This window comes from Teleopsis dalmanni, chromosome 2, assembly GCF_002237135.1.
Source record: "Teleopsis dalmanni isolate 2A chromosome 2, ASM223713v2, whole genome shotgun sequence".
In the NCBI taxonomy this organism is placed as follows: domain Eukaryota; kingdom Metazoa; phylum Arthropoda; class Insecta; order Diptera; family Diopsidae; genus Teleopsis; species Teleopsis dalmanni.
The window spans coordinates 203,292,962-203,310,583 of NC_051847.1; the positions used below are offsets into that span (position 1 = coordinate 203,292,962).

General features: G+C 29.8%; 2 protein-coding genes across 2 annotated transcripts; both read left to right on the forward strand.

Moving 5' to 3' along the window:
• Positions 1-1,787: 1,787 nt before the first annotated feature.
• LOC119683213 (kanadaptin) lies at positions 1,788-4,330 on the forward strand. The gene is made up of 4 exons (XM_038096845.1): positions 1,788-2,885; positions 2,943-3,079; positions 3,345-3,539; positions 3,602-4,330. Exons 1-4 carry the CDS (start codon positions 1,877-1,879, stop codon positions 4,328-4,330), a joined length of 2,070 nt encoding a protein of 689 aa, XP_037952773.1. The 5' UTR covers positions 1,788-1,876.
• Positions 4,331-6,244: 1,914 nt separating this feature from the next.
• On the forward strand, positions 6,245-17,455 carry LOC119679011 (DNA polymerase theta-like). The gene is made up of 15 exons (XM_038091149.1): positions 6,245-7,008; positions 7,060-7,927; positions 8,000-8,146; positions 8,204-8,316; positions 8,377-8,490; positions 9,881-10,145; positions 10,426-10,714; positions 10,783-13,954; positions 14,016-14,128; positions 14,503-14,600; positions 14,666-14,847; positions 16,547-16,710; positions 16,769-16,866; positions 16,929-17,053; positions 17,125-17,455. Exons 1-15 carry the CDS (start codon positions 6,295-6,297, stop codon positions 17,419-17,421), a joined length of 6,759 nt encoding a protein of 2,252 aa, XP_037947077.1. The 5' UTR covers positions 6,245-6,294; the 3' UTR covers positions 17,422-17,455.
• Positions 17,456-17,622: the final 167 nt, after the last annotated feature.

Here is a 17,622-nt window from a genome sequence, read left to right on the forward strand (position 1 = left end):
GTGTACGTTGAAGTTTGGGGAATTATAGTGATATTTTCCTTCAGCCAAAAGATTTTATTGTCGTTCTAAATATACCCGAGCAGATATATATCATTTGTTTTACAGTTTTATTTAGTAAAAATATGTTGCACCTTACCTAATTAGCGTTCTCGTCAATACAAACATAAGGTTCTGTATGTTCTGTGAGAAATATGTCAACAGTATCACTCTTAGTAGTTTCTTTTTCGAACAAATTAGCCAACTAGATCTTTATGTAAATATTAATTTTCCATCTCATAGTTTGGATTTTAAAAGCCTGTTTTAGCAATTCCGTTACATTCTAAAAAGTCAGATAATATAGAATTCGTTATAGGTCTATAATGAATACGACCTCACTATTTCCATAAGATGTATTGTAAACCTGGATTGTAATAGCCGTCTTATTGTCGATATATACGTCTCTTTCTTCGTCGTGATTTTTTTGATAGTTTTTAAAATTTTCAGTATTTTATTGATTTTTTTAACTCGTTTTCCTATTGATTGACATTACTATTATAATAACTGTTCAATTATTTTAATACCGCATTTCTCTTCATTTTGTAACAAGAGGTATGTACATTACCTGCTTTATTTCCTTTATTTTAATATTATATCTGATCTTTAGACTTCAAAATTTTTAACTTACCGTAGTTGTTAGCTTAAATCATATTAAATATCATTATCACTATAATTTTCATTAATTCAAGAAGGATCATAAATCTTTCATCCTGGGATTCTATCAAATTTACAATTGCTGTAATTACTTAAGTTAAATGTGATAGCATCTAATAAAACTTAACTGTCACAAATTTTGGAATTCCTCTATTTTTATATCATGTTCTACTAAAATTAGGGGTAAGCTTATAAAAAGTTTATCCTAGATTCATCAAATATTTACTATATTTCAAAGGATGCTTGATAAGCGTTACTGAATAACTAAACTATTATATCTGATTCATACTGATTGTTATAACTACAACTACATAAACTCCAAAAACTCGGGTTTTGACTTATTCTAACATTAATTGTTATCTACGTATTCTAATACTTCATTTTCGTTTTTTTCATGTCTAATATAAAAGGTTTCTCTATAAAATTTATAAAAGTCTCGTAAACTGATTAAAATGTACCAATATAGACAGTATATAACAGCTGATTATAAACTCTCTTTAGCAATACAAATCGCAAATCATAAGTGAATAATTTTATTTTTTTAATAATTTATTCAATTGTGTCAGTCAATAATTTTTTTGCAATTTATTTAGGCTTTCATATTACTTTCCAATATGAAAGTATTGATAGTACAAGTATTGATAGTATTGTATACTCGGTTTTCAAGCATTCAGCATTTTAGTTTTGAGTATTATTTTCGTGCAGTAATATTTTCCCTATATAAAAAAACAAATTTTTTCTTTAACATTTAATTTTCAACTAATTATGAGATTGATTTAGCAATAGAACCTGTCTTTTAATAGTTTTCTAAGTATTACAAAATTTTCTCAATTCTTAAACACGTAATACGATAAACGATAACATATAAATATCGTAAATACACTATGAAAGCATTAAAAGAAAAAGCCGCTGTAAGAATTACATTACATTACTCTAACAAGTTTTGTTACTAATATAAAAATTATAATAAGTTAATATATATATATATAAGAGAATATAATGTACTTAAGTATATATATATTGTTTAACGAAGTTATATTATTTTTTATATGTATTAAAAATATTTTGCAAACACAATATAAGGAGTTGGCAACACTGTGGCACAGCTGATTTTAACTTTAACTATTAGCGTTGAATATTTCGCGATATGACAGCTAAAATAACATAAACAAAAAGATAAAAAAACATGGAAGAATTTAAGATACCAAGTATTCCAGTTACACTACCGAAAACTGATAAATATAGTGAAGAGAATGATGATATAGCAGAGATACCTCCGTCAAAAATAGAAACCAGTGAGGAAGCGGAACCAGTAAATACTTTAGCACAATGTTGCCCATACAAAATTCCGCCATGGTCAGGAGTTCCAACTAACAATTTAGTATATAAATTTGAAGTACTAAAATCGGGACAAATAATTGATCAAGTAAATGACTTACAGAAGCAAGCAACGTGGAAATTTGGACGCTTGCCGGCAAATGATATTGAAATGGCACACCCAACTATATCTCGTTTTCATGCCGTACTGCAATACAAACCGAAGTCAATTAATGAAGATAACTCAACTGGGAATATTATACAACCAGAAGGTTGGTATGTATATGATTTGGGCAGTACGCATGGTACCTTTCTTAACAAACAGCGGTTACCATCTCGTGTTTTTATACGCATACGTGTAGGGCACATGTTACGCTTAGGTGCCAGTACCAGAAATTATATATTGCAAGGTCCCACCGATGACGAGGAACCTGAATCTGAATTGAGTGTTACAGAATTACGTGCTCAAAGAGATGCACAAATTATTGCAGAAGCTCAGAGAAAAGCTGAAGAAGCATTAAAACGTGAAAAGAGTGAAGAAGTTAGTTGGGGTATGTCTGAAGATGCTGATGAAGAAACTGATCTTACACACAATCCCTTTGCGAGTACAAATAATGAAGAATTATTTTTGGATGATCCAAAGCGAACACTGCGTGGTTATTTTGAGAGGGAAGGTTTAACTTTAGATTATAAATGTGACGAAATGTCTGCGGGATCATTTATATGCCGTGTTGAGCTACCATTAGATGATGCAAATGGTCGACCAATTGTCGCAGAGGTGGTTCATAAAGGTCGTAAAAAAGACTGTGTTGCACAATGCGCATTGGAAGCGTGTCGTATACTCGATCGTCACGGAGTGCTAAGGCAATCCAATCAAGGTAATTTACTTCCAAATTATAATTTAGTGTAAACTAAGAGGAATTTTCGTTTTTCAGAGCCACTTAAACGGAAAGCTAAACAAAACGACGACTCAGATAATGATGATTTTTTGGATCGTACAGGCGATGTAGAACGTAAAAAGTTACGCAAATCAAATATTGATAAAAATGTTACTCTGACTTATGAAGATTTGGTAAGTTAATTTGTTTTAAATTACTTATAAATTCTATTATAATATTATAATTTATATAATATAATTTTAATTTATATAATATAATTATAATTAATATAATATAATTATAATTAATATAATATAATTATAATTAATATAATATAATTATAATTTATATAATATTATTATAATTTATATTATACTATATATTATAAAATATTTATACTTATAAATAAAAATTTATGTTTTATATGTTTTACATATAATATATATGTATTTTACTCAGATTAAGAAAGAAACAGACATTCAAGAGCATTTAAAGCAAGTAGAGTCCAATATACAAAAGTACCAGGATAAACAGAAACGAATTAAAGAAAATAAGGTTCAGCAGGATAAAATAGATGGAGATTTGGATGCGTTCATGGAAAATTTAAATGATGATGATGAACAACTGGATAAAACTAATATACGTAAATTACGTGTAAGTTCGAAAAAGAAGACTTTAATTCAAATAAAAATTAATCATATATTTTTTTACAACAGATGGAGGAACAGCGGCTCAGGTTGGAACAAAATAAAATTGAGCGCCTTATTAAAATTGCAAAACCAACACTGATAGCTTTTACAGCATGCACATCAACCCAACAAACAACGAATACAGTTGGCAAACCTAAACAATTACCAATGATTGGTAAACGTAATCAGTTTAGTAAATTTAAAGTCATTAAACCAATAACTGCAAACGTAAAATCTACAGTGACGAAATTCGATGACAATGGTGTTGAAATTGAAGAAGAGGAAGACGAGGATGAGGACGAGAAAGAAGAAAATAATAAAATTGTAGAATCTAAATCAGAAGATTGTACTCATAAAGTATCTGCAACACAAATTTCTCCTAAACATGACGACAAGGACGAAAATGCTCAATCAATAGATAATAATGTTAAGGAAACTGTATCAACATCTACAATGAATGAGAAAACAGCCAATTTAACAATATTAACGAATAAAAACATGAAAAAACCAATTACAGAAGGAAATGAAAAAACTGATTCTATACCTGTAGTTACAAATGCAATACCTGTCACTGAAATGCCAAATGAAGCTAAAAAGCGTCATCGACAGAAACAACGTATTCGTAACAAAAGAGAAGAATTCGACTTGGACGAACTCGAAGAACATGAATCTTCCGAAAAATATGCAAAATGGGTACCACCAGAAAACCAGACTGGTGATGGCTTTACAGAATTAAATAAAAAATATGGTTATTAAAGTAGATTTAATGTGTTTTTAAAAATGATGTCTATTATTTTTTATTGTTTTATTATTACTACTTCCTTTATGAGAAACTAAAGTATCATTAAGTTTATAAGCCATTTATTTATTCACTCTTTCTGGCAGTCATTGCAAAGTGCACGAAATGCAAAAATGCTATACTAAAATTGCAGGAGTGCAAGAACACATTTGTTGCAGAATTGCAACATCTGTGTTTGAAACAGCTGCTTTTGCAGCATACCACATCCACATAAGAAGTAACAAATGTCAAAACAGCTGGTTTTTTTCTTCCTTTTTTATGTCATTGCAAGCATATACATATATATGGGTTTAGGTATAGCAAGATTGCAACCAATTGCAAGAAACTTTGTGCGAGTATATTGTTGATGTCTATTCCAAGCGCGTGTAATCTGTGCATTTTAAATGAGTGAATAGCCCTAATATTTTACTGACAAATAATATTTACTGTTGGTTGCAAGCATTTGCTCAATTCGAACTTTCTATAATAGAGAAGTTTTTGAACACTTGCGAATTCCAACAATTTTTTTGTAATTATATGAATTTTTGGCTGACCATATAATTGTCTCGAGTATTACGAAATAAATAACCGTCAGTGGTGTTTTTTATTCCTTTTATTGTTTTTTTTTTCGTTTTATTGTTATTTATTCCTTTTTATTATTGAGTTGTTCCCAACTCTATATATGAATATATATAAACTGCAATTGTCAAATAGTCCGTTCACATGGGATGGAACAAGAAATACCGGCAAGGGAAAGAACTTAGTACAAAGAATGAATATGCATAGCATAGTAGTTTTGTATATACACATATAATGGATTTGGTTGATTTAAAAAATAATTTACTTTGCATTTCGTATATTCGTATAATGCGCAATTCCGAACATTTTAAATAACCTTTGCTGCGCATCTACTTATGCTTTTAAGTGACAATAATCATTTATGTTGCGAATCATTGATTAGAAAAGTAAAAAAACTTCAAATTATATTAATAACAAATATTCAAAATATGAATATTTTTTAAGGTCATATAATATAGTAACATTAAAAGTAACATACGAGTAACATTAAAAAATACGAAATTATTTAGCGATATCAGATCATCTAAATATTGTAAACTTTAAAAATTTGTTTTAAAAAGCACAAACCTAAATTTGCATTAAAGTCAGCTGTTGAGTATTTTACATGTTGCCTTATGACTACAGATTAATTTTATGATATATTTATATTAAAAGCAATGAATAACTAAAAATTTAAATGGTTAGGCTCGTTTGACACTATCAAAATTTTGACGTTTAGTTTGTAGTTGGATGTGTTGTCATTTTGATTTCTGTTCAATACAATCATTCGTATTGTAGACTTGCTTATGTTAAGTGCATGCGAATTGGAAATATTTTTTGGTATTAAACTATTGGTAAGTGATTATTATGTACAATTAACGTAATATTTAAATAGATATAATATTACTATCTAATTTAATTTAATTGTATAATATAAAACATCTTATAAATTTATTCTATGTTTTCTGTTCATATAATATAGTTATATCAAATAAATCTTGTTTGAACAAATAACTACAAATTAAATCATTTAAAATTTTGAATAATATAAATGTCAATACAGCAATAATACTATACATATATTGCTTTGATTTATTTATTACATATCACCAGACATTTTATGCAACATATATGTAAGTATATATAAAACGACACAAAATACGGTTGCTCACAGGTCCAGTCTTTGCGAGTGCAATCCTGCAGTTGAATTTATTTTTTTTTTGCAGTACGACAGCTGCAACAATTCATTACATTTATTAAAATAATTGTAAATGTTTTTTATTACATTCCAAATTTTTACTTAATTTTAAATATTTATTAATTGGCAGCACCTTACACTGATGTCAATTTGTCAATTTGGCGGCAAATCTTTATTTAAAAACGAATGGAAATGGATTTTAGTCAGTCGCTGATTATAAGTGAAAAAACGTTCAATAATCTCAATTATGAAGAAAAAATTGCAATAAATGAAGGAGGTCCAGGCGTTAACGATAGAGCTGATGTGATACAGGAATCGCCGACGCGAGCAAAAAATGGGGCACATCAATTAAGCAAAACGAACAATGCTTCGAACAAGAAGAACAGACGTCATCTACGCAAAAGTATATGCAATTCCAAATCAGCTAAAAAAGTGTTAAAAACTGACTTACACAATTCATCGGTAGAGAATAATAAGTCTGAAAAAGAAATTGTGTACAAAGTAGATGAAGTTGTCAAAGTTATTGATATAAGCGATCAAAGCGATATCGAATCAAATTATGAAATGCTGAATAAAAACTTGCAATATTCCGAGATACAAGAGCAACTAGACGTAAGCAGCTTCTTGGGACCAATTGAAACGTCAAAAGACAAACTGAATTGCAGGTCTGAAGAAACAAAAAAAGCGGCAGACAAACAATTCGTACAATCTCAAACAGAAAAACAAAAAGCTCAAGCAGAAACTTTGCATTCTTCGCCAAAAAGAACTGTTGCATTAGATTTTGAATCTTTAAAAGATATAGGCAATTGGTATTTGCCAAAGAGCATAGTGACCGAGTATAAGAGGAAGGGTGTTATTAAAATGTTCGATTGGCAAGTTGAATGCCTAAGCAACTCAAAGGTAACCAAATTCAATATAGTGAAACCCATTTAATTTATTTTCATCGTTTAGGTATTGTTCGAGCACTGCAATTTAGTATATTCTGCGCCCACCTCTGCTGGCAAAACGTTAGTTAGTGAAATTTTATTACTGAAAACAGTTTCGGAACGAGAAAAAAAAGTATTACTAATACTTCCTTTCATATCAGTTGTGCGTGAAAAAATGTACTATCTACAAGATCTTTTGACGCCAGCAGGTTATAGAGTCGAAGGATTTTTTGGTGGTTATGCACCTGCTGGAGGGTTTGATAGTATAAACGTAGCAGTTACTACGATAGAGAAAGCTAACTCCATTGTAAATAAACTACTGGAACAAGGAAAACTAGACACCATTGGTACGATTATTGTTGATGAGATACATTTAATATCAGATCCGGCTCGAGGTTATATACTCGAATTACTTATTGCAAAAATATTATATATGACCAGTAAATACGGAATGACTATTCAGATAATTGCAATGTCAGCTACATTGGCGAATGTGAAGTTGTTAAAGCGTTGGCTTACTGCAGAGCAATTCGTAACAAGCTTTAGGCCCGTAGCACTTAAAGAAATGATAAAAATAAATAATGAAATATTCGATGTGAAATTCAATCGAATTCGTGACGTTACTATTAATGGAGTAGTTGACGAACCGTTTCCTGTTTTACAAAATGATACAGACCACGTCGCACAGTTGTGCCTTGAAACTGTAGCACATGGCTGTTCTGTTATAGTGTTTTGTCCGTACAAAGATTGGTGCGAAAATTTAGCTCTCCAATTAGCAAAGAATATACGTGCAGTATGTAAAAATGGTGGAATTTGGGGTAGCCAGCTTCAGCAGCAATTAAATCGTACAGATCTGGACGAAGTTAAAAAGCAGCTTGAAGATATACCAGCAGGTAGGTGTAAAATGGAAATTATTTTGTTAAAAAGCTGAATATGCAAAATTTTATTTTAATTTTTGAAATCAGGCCTTGATGAGTTATTAGGAAAAACAATTATGTTTGGCTGCGCTTTTCATCACGCAGGCTTAACAACTGAGGAGCGTGATGTAGTCGAGACATACTTCAAATCTGGAGCATTAAAAATAATTGTTGCTACGAGTACTTTAAGTTCAGGTTAAATAATATATAATTTTTAAGATGTAATTATTTTAAATGATATTTATTTATCAGGTGTAAATTTGCCTGCTAGACGTGTTATCATACGTTCACCATTGTTTGCGGGAAAATCCATGAATTCCATCACATACAAACAAATGATAGGACGCGCTGGTCGCACTGGAAAGGTTTGCATTTAAGTAAACATTATGCAAATATATTTTTAATTTTGAATCTTATCTTCTAAGGATACGCTGGGAGAATCCATATTAATATGCAATAAAAGTAATGCCGATGTTGGTAAAGCATTAATAACAGCCGATCTGCAGCCTATATCATCCTGTTTAGAAATAAACGATAGTGTAAGTAATATGCTGAAGTTTCAGTTATTTGCTTTATTAATAAAAGTATCATTGAAGGCATTTATGTTAATCGAATTTTATATATATGGTCTATGTTTTATAACAAATACGACTATAAAAAATCTATATAATGATATTATTAAGTTGTTGGAATATTATTATTATATATTATATCATATTCTCTTGATTAATAATAATATCATATTATTATACAATTATCTGGTGTGAATAGAAACTAAAATGACATATATGCATCAAATTTTAGTGAATATATCATATTACTAGTTTCCAAAAACCAGTGTATGCTTGAAACTCTATTTAGTTTTTCATTCTTGCTAAGCATTTGTAGTGTTTAGTATTATGATGATGAATTGGAATTCGAAAATGCTTTCAAAATAGTTCATGATGAAGTAGAAAAGTTAAAGTTTGATTTAAGGTCAGCTCTTTTGCTATTGAATGAAATAAATATTAATTCTTGTATGCTATATATATATATATATATATCAGTAACATAATAATAATAATATTGTCGTTACCCGTGTTGTGGCGTATATAGTTTATAGTTGTTGTTATTGTTTAACATTATAATTTTGTTATTGTAATCCACTTCAATGCCCGTTCAGTTTTTACGTCTCAGAGCAACTATTCAATATGGGTTACCAAGTGCAGCTTATAACTTCTGCGAGTGAAACTACAAGAACGCTGATTTGAAGAAACTGATTTGAAATTTATAGTTTTTACTAATAACATAGATATATGCTATTAGTTCCAGATTGCACATATGACTATAATGTAGATAAATTCTTCGTTTAAACAAGTATAAACCTAATGGTTCAAGAATCCGATAAAAATTTACACTTCACTATCAAATAATGTAATAATATTTTGGTTAACATAATTTACTTCTAAATTAAACTTGCCATAAATTGACATCCTTATATAATATTTTATTATTAATATTAATATTATTCATTAATTATTATTAATTAATATTATTAATTTTTAATATTATTATTTTATTGTTAACAGATAGTTAAATGTTTTCTTAATTTTTGAGATTAAGAGATTTTAATTTTGATATATTCGCTAAATTTATTATGAAAATCTATTATCTACCTATTATCTATTATATTATGAAATAGAGCTGTTCATGTAGACATTGTATATCAGGTTTTATATATGTCATAATAGTACCTGTATATAATACCTTAATGCATTTAAAGACTAAGAATAGGTGTTAGCAAATGAGGATTAAATTATTTATATCTACTTAGTTATATTTATATCAATAAAAGATAGAGTGGTAATCTGTATCTCAAATGTAAAATTATACATTTTTTTTTAAATAGAAATTATTAAAATCACATGTTTGTATATGTTTTTATTTTAGACACATTTAAAACGTGCTCTATTAGAAGCAATAGCATCGGGTGTCGTGATGACAAAGCAAGACATCGATAGATTTGTTAAGTGTACACTACTAAGTGTACAAAAGTTACTCGTCATAGAAGGAAACGGTTGTTTAAGTGAAGACTATGCGTATACCAGCGATTCATTGAAATATTTGATTGACAATGAATTCGTGCGATTGCAAATAAATGAAGAAACGACCGAAGAAACGTACGTTCCAACCCGATTGGGAATGGCATGTTTAGGTAAATTTACATAAAAAATTTTTCTAATGGAAAATGTTAACGTCAAGATATATTAAAAATAAGATGTATAATTGTTTTCCTCTCTTATATTGTTTAATTCTAATTTTTTTTGCAATGCCCTATCTGGTCTATACCTGCTCTCTACTTCCGGTATCCCTTTATTGCTTTTTAAACTATTTATAATAATTTTAATTTTATAGAAACTACTGAGGATACAGAATACATTTCTATAAATATATCATATTATTTCATTCTTAATATTAACCATCTAATTTTTTAGCTTCATCTATGCCACCAGCTGATGGTCTATTACTGTTTGCTGAATTAAAAACGGCTAGACACTGCTTTGTATTAGAATCAGAACTACACGCTGTATACTTAGTAACCCCATATTCTGTATGCTATCAATTACAAGACTTAGACTGGTTGCTATATCTTGATATATGGGAACACCTGACACCAGCTATGAAAAAAGTCGGCGAATTAGTTGGAGTTAAAGAATCTTTTCTAGTTCGTGCAATGCGTCAACAAACTAAATTAGATTATAAACAAATGCAAATACACAAGAGGTATACTCGTTTTTATAAGATAATATATATTAATATTTATTAATTTTTTAATTTTTTACCAATTACAGATTCTATACCGCTTTAGCTCTACAAGAACTCATTGAAGAAATACCAATTAAACAAGTGGCATTTAAGTACAAGTGCACACGTGGTATGTTGCAAGGATTACAGCAAATTTCATCCACATTTGCGGGAATCGTAACAGCTTTTTGTAACTCATTAGAGTTTTCAACACTTTCACTAATATTGTCGCAATTTAAGGAGCGTTTATACTTTGGTATACATAGAGATTTAATAGATTTGATGCGTTTACCTGATTTAAATTACAAGCGCGCTCGTGCTCTTTACGACGCCGGTTTAACGTCAATTGTTAAATTAGCAAATGCTGATGTGTTTTCTGTGGAGAAAATAATGCACAATTTATTAAGTTTTGATTCTGCAAAACAACATGAAAATGAAAATGTTTATGAAGCCGAACAACGTAATGTGCTAAGAAATTTCCACATAACCGGCAAATCTGGAATAACTGTAGCAGATGCCGCAAAATTATTGGTGCAAGAAGCGAGACGATTTGTACAATATGAAATTGGCGTGGGCACTATTAATTGGGCGCAAAACACAAAAAATGATTTGGAAACAGATCGGATCCATATGTCATACGAAGAAGAAAATTTAAAAGTTTGCAATAGAAAAAGAAAATCCTCAGAAAATTTAAATACAAGTCAACTTAAAATAGCAAAATCTATAGAAAGTAAAGAAAAACATCTTATTGAGCTCTGTACGGAACTAAATGATAAACCAAGTACTAGTGCAAAAGCGAAAGAAACTTTACATAAAATAAATACACTGGAAAAAGAAATTAAAGAGACATCTGGTGAAAAATTAATGATAACTAGTTCGGGAAATAATAATAAGCAAACTAATAATGAGGATATGGTAGGAAAACAATTTTCCGAGTTAAAATTAACTAATTTGATAAAGGAATCTACTAATTTGATAAAAGAATCTACAATTAACAACAAAGAAGAGTTAAGTAAATATGAGAAAACAATAGATAATAAAAAATATAATTTACGCACGTCTGAGAAGAAAAAACCCATCTCAGTTGTCAATGATGGTCAAATAATTAAGAGCATTGAAATAGAACCACAAACGGTTACAACGATATCATTATCAAGACTCAGTCCAAATTTGAAAAAAACTCAAACTACTGTTAATGAAACTGGTAATAAAACTGTTAAAGACACCAATGACATACAAAAGAGTCTGGTACATTCACAAAATTCGGTGACAATACCACGTCGTAGTCTACGTAATCATTCAAAAGAAACAACAAAAAATATGATTGACGTATCTATGACGGATGAATCCTTTGAATTAAACAGGGACATAGCTGAAGTACTGGATACCGATAAAACGAATAAAGATAGTAAATATTTCAATGAAATACAAAATAGTCTGGCACATTTACAAAAATCGGTGACAATACTACGTCGTAGTCGACGTAATCATTCAAAAGAAACAACAAATAATATGAATGATGCATCAATGACGGACGAATCCTTTGAATTAAACACGGGCATAGCTGAATTACTGGATATCGACAGAGGAGATAATAATGATAAAGACACCAATGAAATACAAAAGAGTCTGGCACTTTCACAAAATTCGGTGACAAAACCACGTCGTAGTCGACGTAATCATCTAAAAGAAACAACAAAAAATATGAATGACGTATCAATGACGGATGAATCCTTTGAATTAAACACGGGCATAGCTGAATTACTGGATATCGACAGAGAAAATAATAATGGTAAAGACACCAATGAAATACAAAAGAGTCTGGCACATTCACAAAATTCGGTGACTATACCTCGTCGCAGTCGACGCAATCATTCAAAAGAAACAACAAAAAATATGAATGACATGTTAATGACAGACGAATCCTTTGAATTAAACACGGGCATAGCTGAAGTACTGAATATCGATAGCGAAAAAAAAGATGTACAAGACAAAAATGAAATACAAATGGGTCTAACGTATTCCCAAAATTCGGCAACAAACCCATGCCGCAATCGACGTAATTATTCAAAAGGAACAACAAAAAATATGAATGACATGTTAATGACAGACGAATCTTTTGAATTAAACACGGGCATAGCTGAAGTACTGGATATCGATAAAACAAATATTAAAAAACAAAACAGTGTTGCACATACACATAATTTGGAAACACGATCACATCAAAATCAACGTAAGCACTCCACAGAAAGAACTTCCAACGCCGCTACTTCAACAAAAGCTATCATGGAGCAAAAAACACATATGAGTGACTTGTTAATCACAGATGATTCCTTTCAGCTGAACACGGGCATAGCTCAAATGCTGGATATTAAATTAACAGAAACAAATGCTACTCCTATCGTCGAAGAAAAAGAAACTTTAAATATAAATAATGATGATGAAATACCTAATTCACAGCTAGCAGAAAATAAAGAACTTGAGAAAACACCGTTCAGATCTCGCTTAATACGTACACGACGTGCAACCTTTAAAGAATCGGAAATTAACTCGGGTTTAGAAACTAATAATAATGTACATAATACTGAGAACTCAACAGGTGTTTCGATTGAAATATCTGATCCATCGATTAAAGGTTGTCTAATAATGGATCCATCACATATTAATGCTACAAGTATTAGTAATAATGCTACAACTTCTTCTAGTTTTGAATGTGTGAAAATTGTAGACATTTGTGGTAATATACAAATTTTCCAATCAACTTTTGAAGAGTTGATGACTTCTAAATGTTTTGGTTTCTGTTTGGGCTTGGAGAATATCTTGGAGAAACAAAAACCTGTCATAGGTGCAAACGCAGCTATTAATCAAGATTTAACAAAAGAGGAAGTTGAAGCTACAATGGATACGGCAAATTTTCAGATTGATAGTGCATGCTTTTTAGCTGGCATTGCTTTTTGCGTGTCAGAAAATATAATTTACTATATGAACATGCAGGAAAAGGAATCGAATCCTGCTGTGACCACAAAATTAAAGTGTGAATACCTGCATATGATACTTAAAGCAAAAGAAAATACTTTGCTGATATTTGATGCTAAGGAACAATTAAAAACTTTACGTAAACTTCTGCCAGATTTAGGAGAAATTTGTGCTGAGTTCGGAGATCCAAAAGTAGCAAATTGGTTACTTCAACCTGATAAAACAGTAACTTTCAAACAAATGGTAAATCAATTGGTGATAAATAAAATATTGTAAATAATATAACATTTCAATCTTTAAAAAGGTTCATCAATTTGCTCCGGAATGCACTGGATTAATTGGTCTGTGTGGAAATAGCGGGAGGGGAACAAAAAGCTATGGCTTAGATAAATATAATGGTATATCGGCCAAAGTTAGGTAATGTTTTCATTTCTATTATTATTTTGAGACTAGTTGAGTTAGTGCACTTGAGCACTTTTACTCTCTATATAATATATATTTTACATAAGTTTTTCTATTAAAAAAATTGACTACAATAATCAATTGTACTTGATTTCGGATTAATCTCTACACTTTCAAATACGGAGCATTGATGATAAAAATTTTTCTTTGCTTTCTTTCATAAGTATTTTATATTTTTGTATCAAAAAGTAATGTATACCTAGTAATATTAATATTAATGGATGGTAATAATAGTAATATTAATGGATATAATCTAATTAAAATTTAATCTATTTTTATATATATTATTTATTTTTTTAAAATTTGTAAACCTCTTATATGCATTTCAGATCTTCAATAGAAGCCTGTTGCACTATACATATTTTAAAAGAGCAAATTGAAAGATTGAAGAAAATCGGAAACGGTTCTTTACATCAATTTTTTTTAAGTAAATTTATTGTTTAATTAGCATTCCAATGGAAAGTTTCTTAATTTTTAAATTATTTATTACAGAAACTGAAATGCCACTGCAGCTTTCACTTTGCAACATGGAAACGATTGGTTTTCCTACAAGTGAGTCTGAACTGCACATGTTAATAAAAAAATTGTTGTGTCTTCAGAGAAAATTGGAAACAACAATATATGAAACGCATGGCAGGCGATTTAATCTTACTTCATCTTCGGAGGTGGCGAAAGTAAGTTTTAAATAAATATCTATATTTATATAGTGTATTGTATGCTTTCCGAAATCAAACTTTAACTGCTTTATAGATTATTTGTATGCAAAGACAGTAGATAATGAAAGTATATATTTATTTATTTATTGTATTAGATTGTGTCCATCTAATACATTTATTTTTTTTTCCATATCTGATTTTTCCATACTGATATTTCAATTTAAATGTTTGCACCGGAGATTTAGGCCTTAAATAGAGTAACATTGCGTTAGCACGTGTTTTCTGAACATCATCAAAACATAATAAAAAGATTTACTTGAATTTATTCAACGACATAGTCTTGTATTTATTTTTGTGCATAAACTTACAGCCTCTCAAATTCCTTCGTAACCAATTATTGGTTACAAAGCCATACCCACATATCGCTACATAGTAATACACTGGACATAGTCATGGTTATACCTTTTAGTTTTAAGATTCGTGATATATATACTCCCATAAATACGAGGGCGGCTTGATAAGTCAGTGACTTTTTGAATTTTTCGCGCAGTGAAAAAAATAGAATTTCGTGTGCTGATTAAGCATTACGATCCGAAATCCATGAATTGGGATATGAACTGCTATCCCATCCAGCATATTCTCTAGATTTAGCCCCCTGCGACTATTTTCTGTTTCCAAACCTAAAGAAATGGCTGGGCAGTAAGAGATTTGAGTCGAATGAAGAAGTCATTACCGAAACAAACGCGTATTTTGGGAGCTTTGAGAAAACCTATTATTTGGAGGGAATAAGAAAATTAGAAAAACGCTGGACTAAATGTATCGAGCTAAAAGGTGATTATGTAGAAAAATAAAAAGTTTATTTGCCGAAGAAAATTTGTTTTATTCAAAAAGTCACTGACTTATCAAACCGCCCTCGTAGTAAACTAAATGGAATTGACTATTACAGTTTTATTGGAAGCTTTCATATTTTCAATTTCCTTGATTTTTAATTCTGTTCTTCTGTAAATAATCAAATTCATTTTAAATTTTTAAGTACATTTTACCTCATTTTAATCGATATTAGGCATTATACATATTTATACACTGTTGTTTAAACTAGTAAATAATTGTTCTAAGTAGATCTCACGTCTCTCCCGCCAATTTTAATTTCGTTAAATTTAGTTACTGTTGTTATAACACATATAATTGTCACGTTTTTGGAGAATCTTTTTCAGCCTAGTGTGGTATGCTGATGAGACTAAGCGGCACTTGATCGTTGCTGACAAGTGGTTCCCAAACATAGAACTAACCGAAACTGATGTGTTTTATATAATCATTTTATTTAGTAGAGAGATTTTGAAAAGTAGTAGACCCTAACAACAAAAATTAGTTTTTATATTATTTTAATTAATTGAATTTTTGGATGATTATACTGCTGCTTCGAGTATAGCCAAATACCCATCATCAGTGCTCTTGAAATTGTTTCTTATATTAAATTATTCTTAAATAGTTTATTTTTAAGATTGCTAATACTATGCGTTGAACTCGTACCCTACCAAATTCGAAGCTTACAGTCAGCGTTCATTAGCCAACTGACCCAAAGCCGTACTTGACTTTTAAGTTCTCACATTTTTCTGGAGTTTTGTTACTTTTAGTTTTAGAATAATTTAATTAATTAATTATATTTATTATTTATTAAAACAAATTACTAATATATTTTTATTATACATTACAAAAGGTGCTTGGATTACATCTCAAATCTGGTAAACGTATTACCACATCAAAGCAAATTTTAGAGAAAATAGAATCACCTATTTCTAAACTAATAATTAACTACAGAAAAGTAAATAGTATCTTCACGAATAATATTCTACCACTATCGGAGTGTGTTAAGAACAATAGGTTCGTGTTGATGTTGAAGTTGATGATGTATTCTGGAAAATAAATAATTTAATTTCAGAATATACGGTGAAAGTAACACATTTACTTCCACTGGACGCATATCAATGGTGGAACCAAATTTACAAAATGTTGCTAAGAACTTTGAAGTATATACAGGTGAGCAAGCATAATATTTTTATAAAAGTTGAAACTGTATTGTATTTTTTATGAATTAATAGGAGAAGATAGTGATAATTTGGAAATATCTTGTCGTCGTGCATTTTACCCAACAGATCCAAAGCGCTGGCTTATATCTATTGATTTTTGTCAACTAGAGATGCGCATACTAGCGCATTTATCGAAGGTTCGTGGTATTCCAGAAGTACTCACTGCTATTAATATACAATTTAATTTTTTGCATTCTTCTTTGAACAGGACCCTGCATTATTAGAAGTTATGCGTACGAAAAAGGATATTTTTACTGCTATAGCCGCAAGTTGGTATAAAGTATCCGATGATAATGTTACAGACCAATTAAGAAATGATACCAAGAAAATATGTTACGGCATTGTGTATGGCATGGGTATGTGTAGTTTAGCAGATTCTCTTAAATGCACTGAAGAACAGGCCAATTTGCTCTCAAGAGAATTTCATGCTGCATATCCTTATATTAGGTATAATTTCTACTTACAAAAACTATGTAAAATTTATTTTCAACATGTATATATATAATCTACTTTTTTTCGTATTATTTTTTGATATAGCTTAAAACCTCATATATTTATATATATATATATTTAAGTAGTAAGTTTTTATTTTATATCTATATTTTTTTGTGTAGTAGATAGTTCACTAATTTTGTCTTTGTCCTATATAATATTCCCAAAACCGCACTAAATTTTCGTTTTAATATATTTCTATTATTGTGATTAT

What these genes read in the sequence shown, in the direction of transcription:
- LOC119683213 (XM_038096845.1), top strand. Translation starts at nt 1,877, where the DNA reads ATGGAAGAATTTAAGATACCAAGTATTCCAGTTACACTACCGAAAACT. An exon ending in GCTAAGGCAATCCAATCAAG is followed by an intron (nt 2,886 to 2,942) that starts GTAATTTACTTC and finishes TTCGTTTTTCAG; the next exon opens with AGCCACTTAAACGGAAAGCT. An exon ending in CTCTGACTTATGAAGATTTG is followed by an intron (nt 3,080 to 3,344) that starts GTAAGTTAATTT and finishes TATTTTACTCAG; the next exon opens with ATTAAGAAAGAAACAGACAT.
- LOC119679011 (XM_038091149.1), top strand. Translation starts at nt 6,295, where the DNA reads ATGGAAATGGATTTTAGTCAGTCGCTGATTATAAGTGAAAAAACGTTC. An exon ending in TACGAGTACTTTAAGTTCAG is followed by an intron (nt 8,147 to 8,203) that starts GTTAAATAATAT and finishes TTTATTTATCAG; the next exon opens with GTGTAAATTTGCCTGCTAGA. An exon ending in CATCTTCGGAGGTGGCGAAA is followed by an intron (nt 14,848 to 16,546) that starts GTAAGTTTTAAA and finishes ACATTACAAAAG; the next exon opens with GTGCTTGGATTACATCTCAA.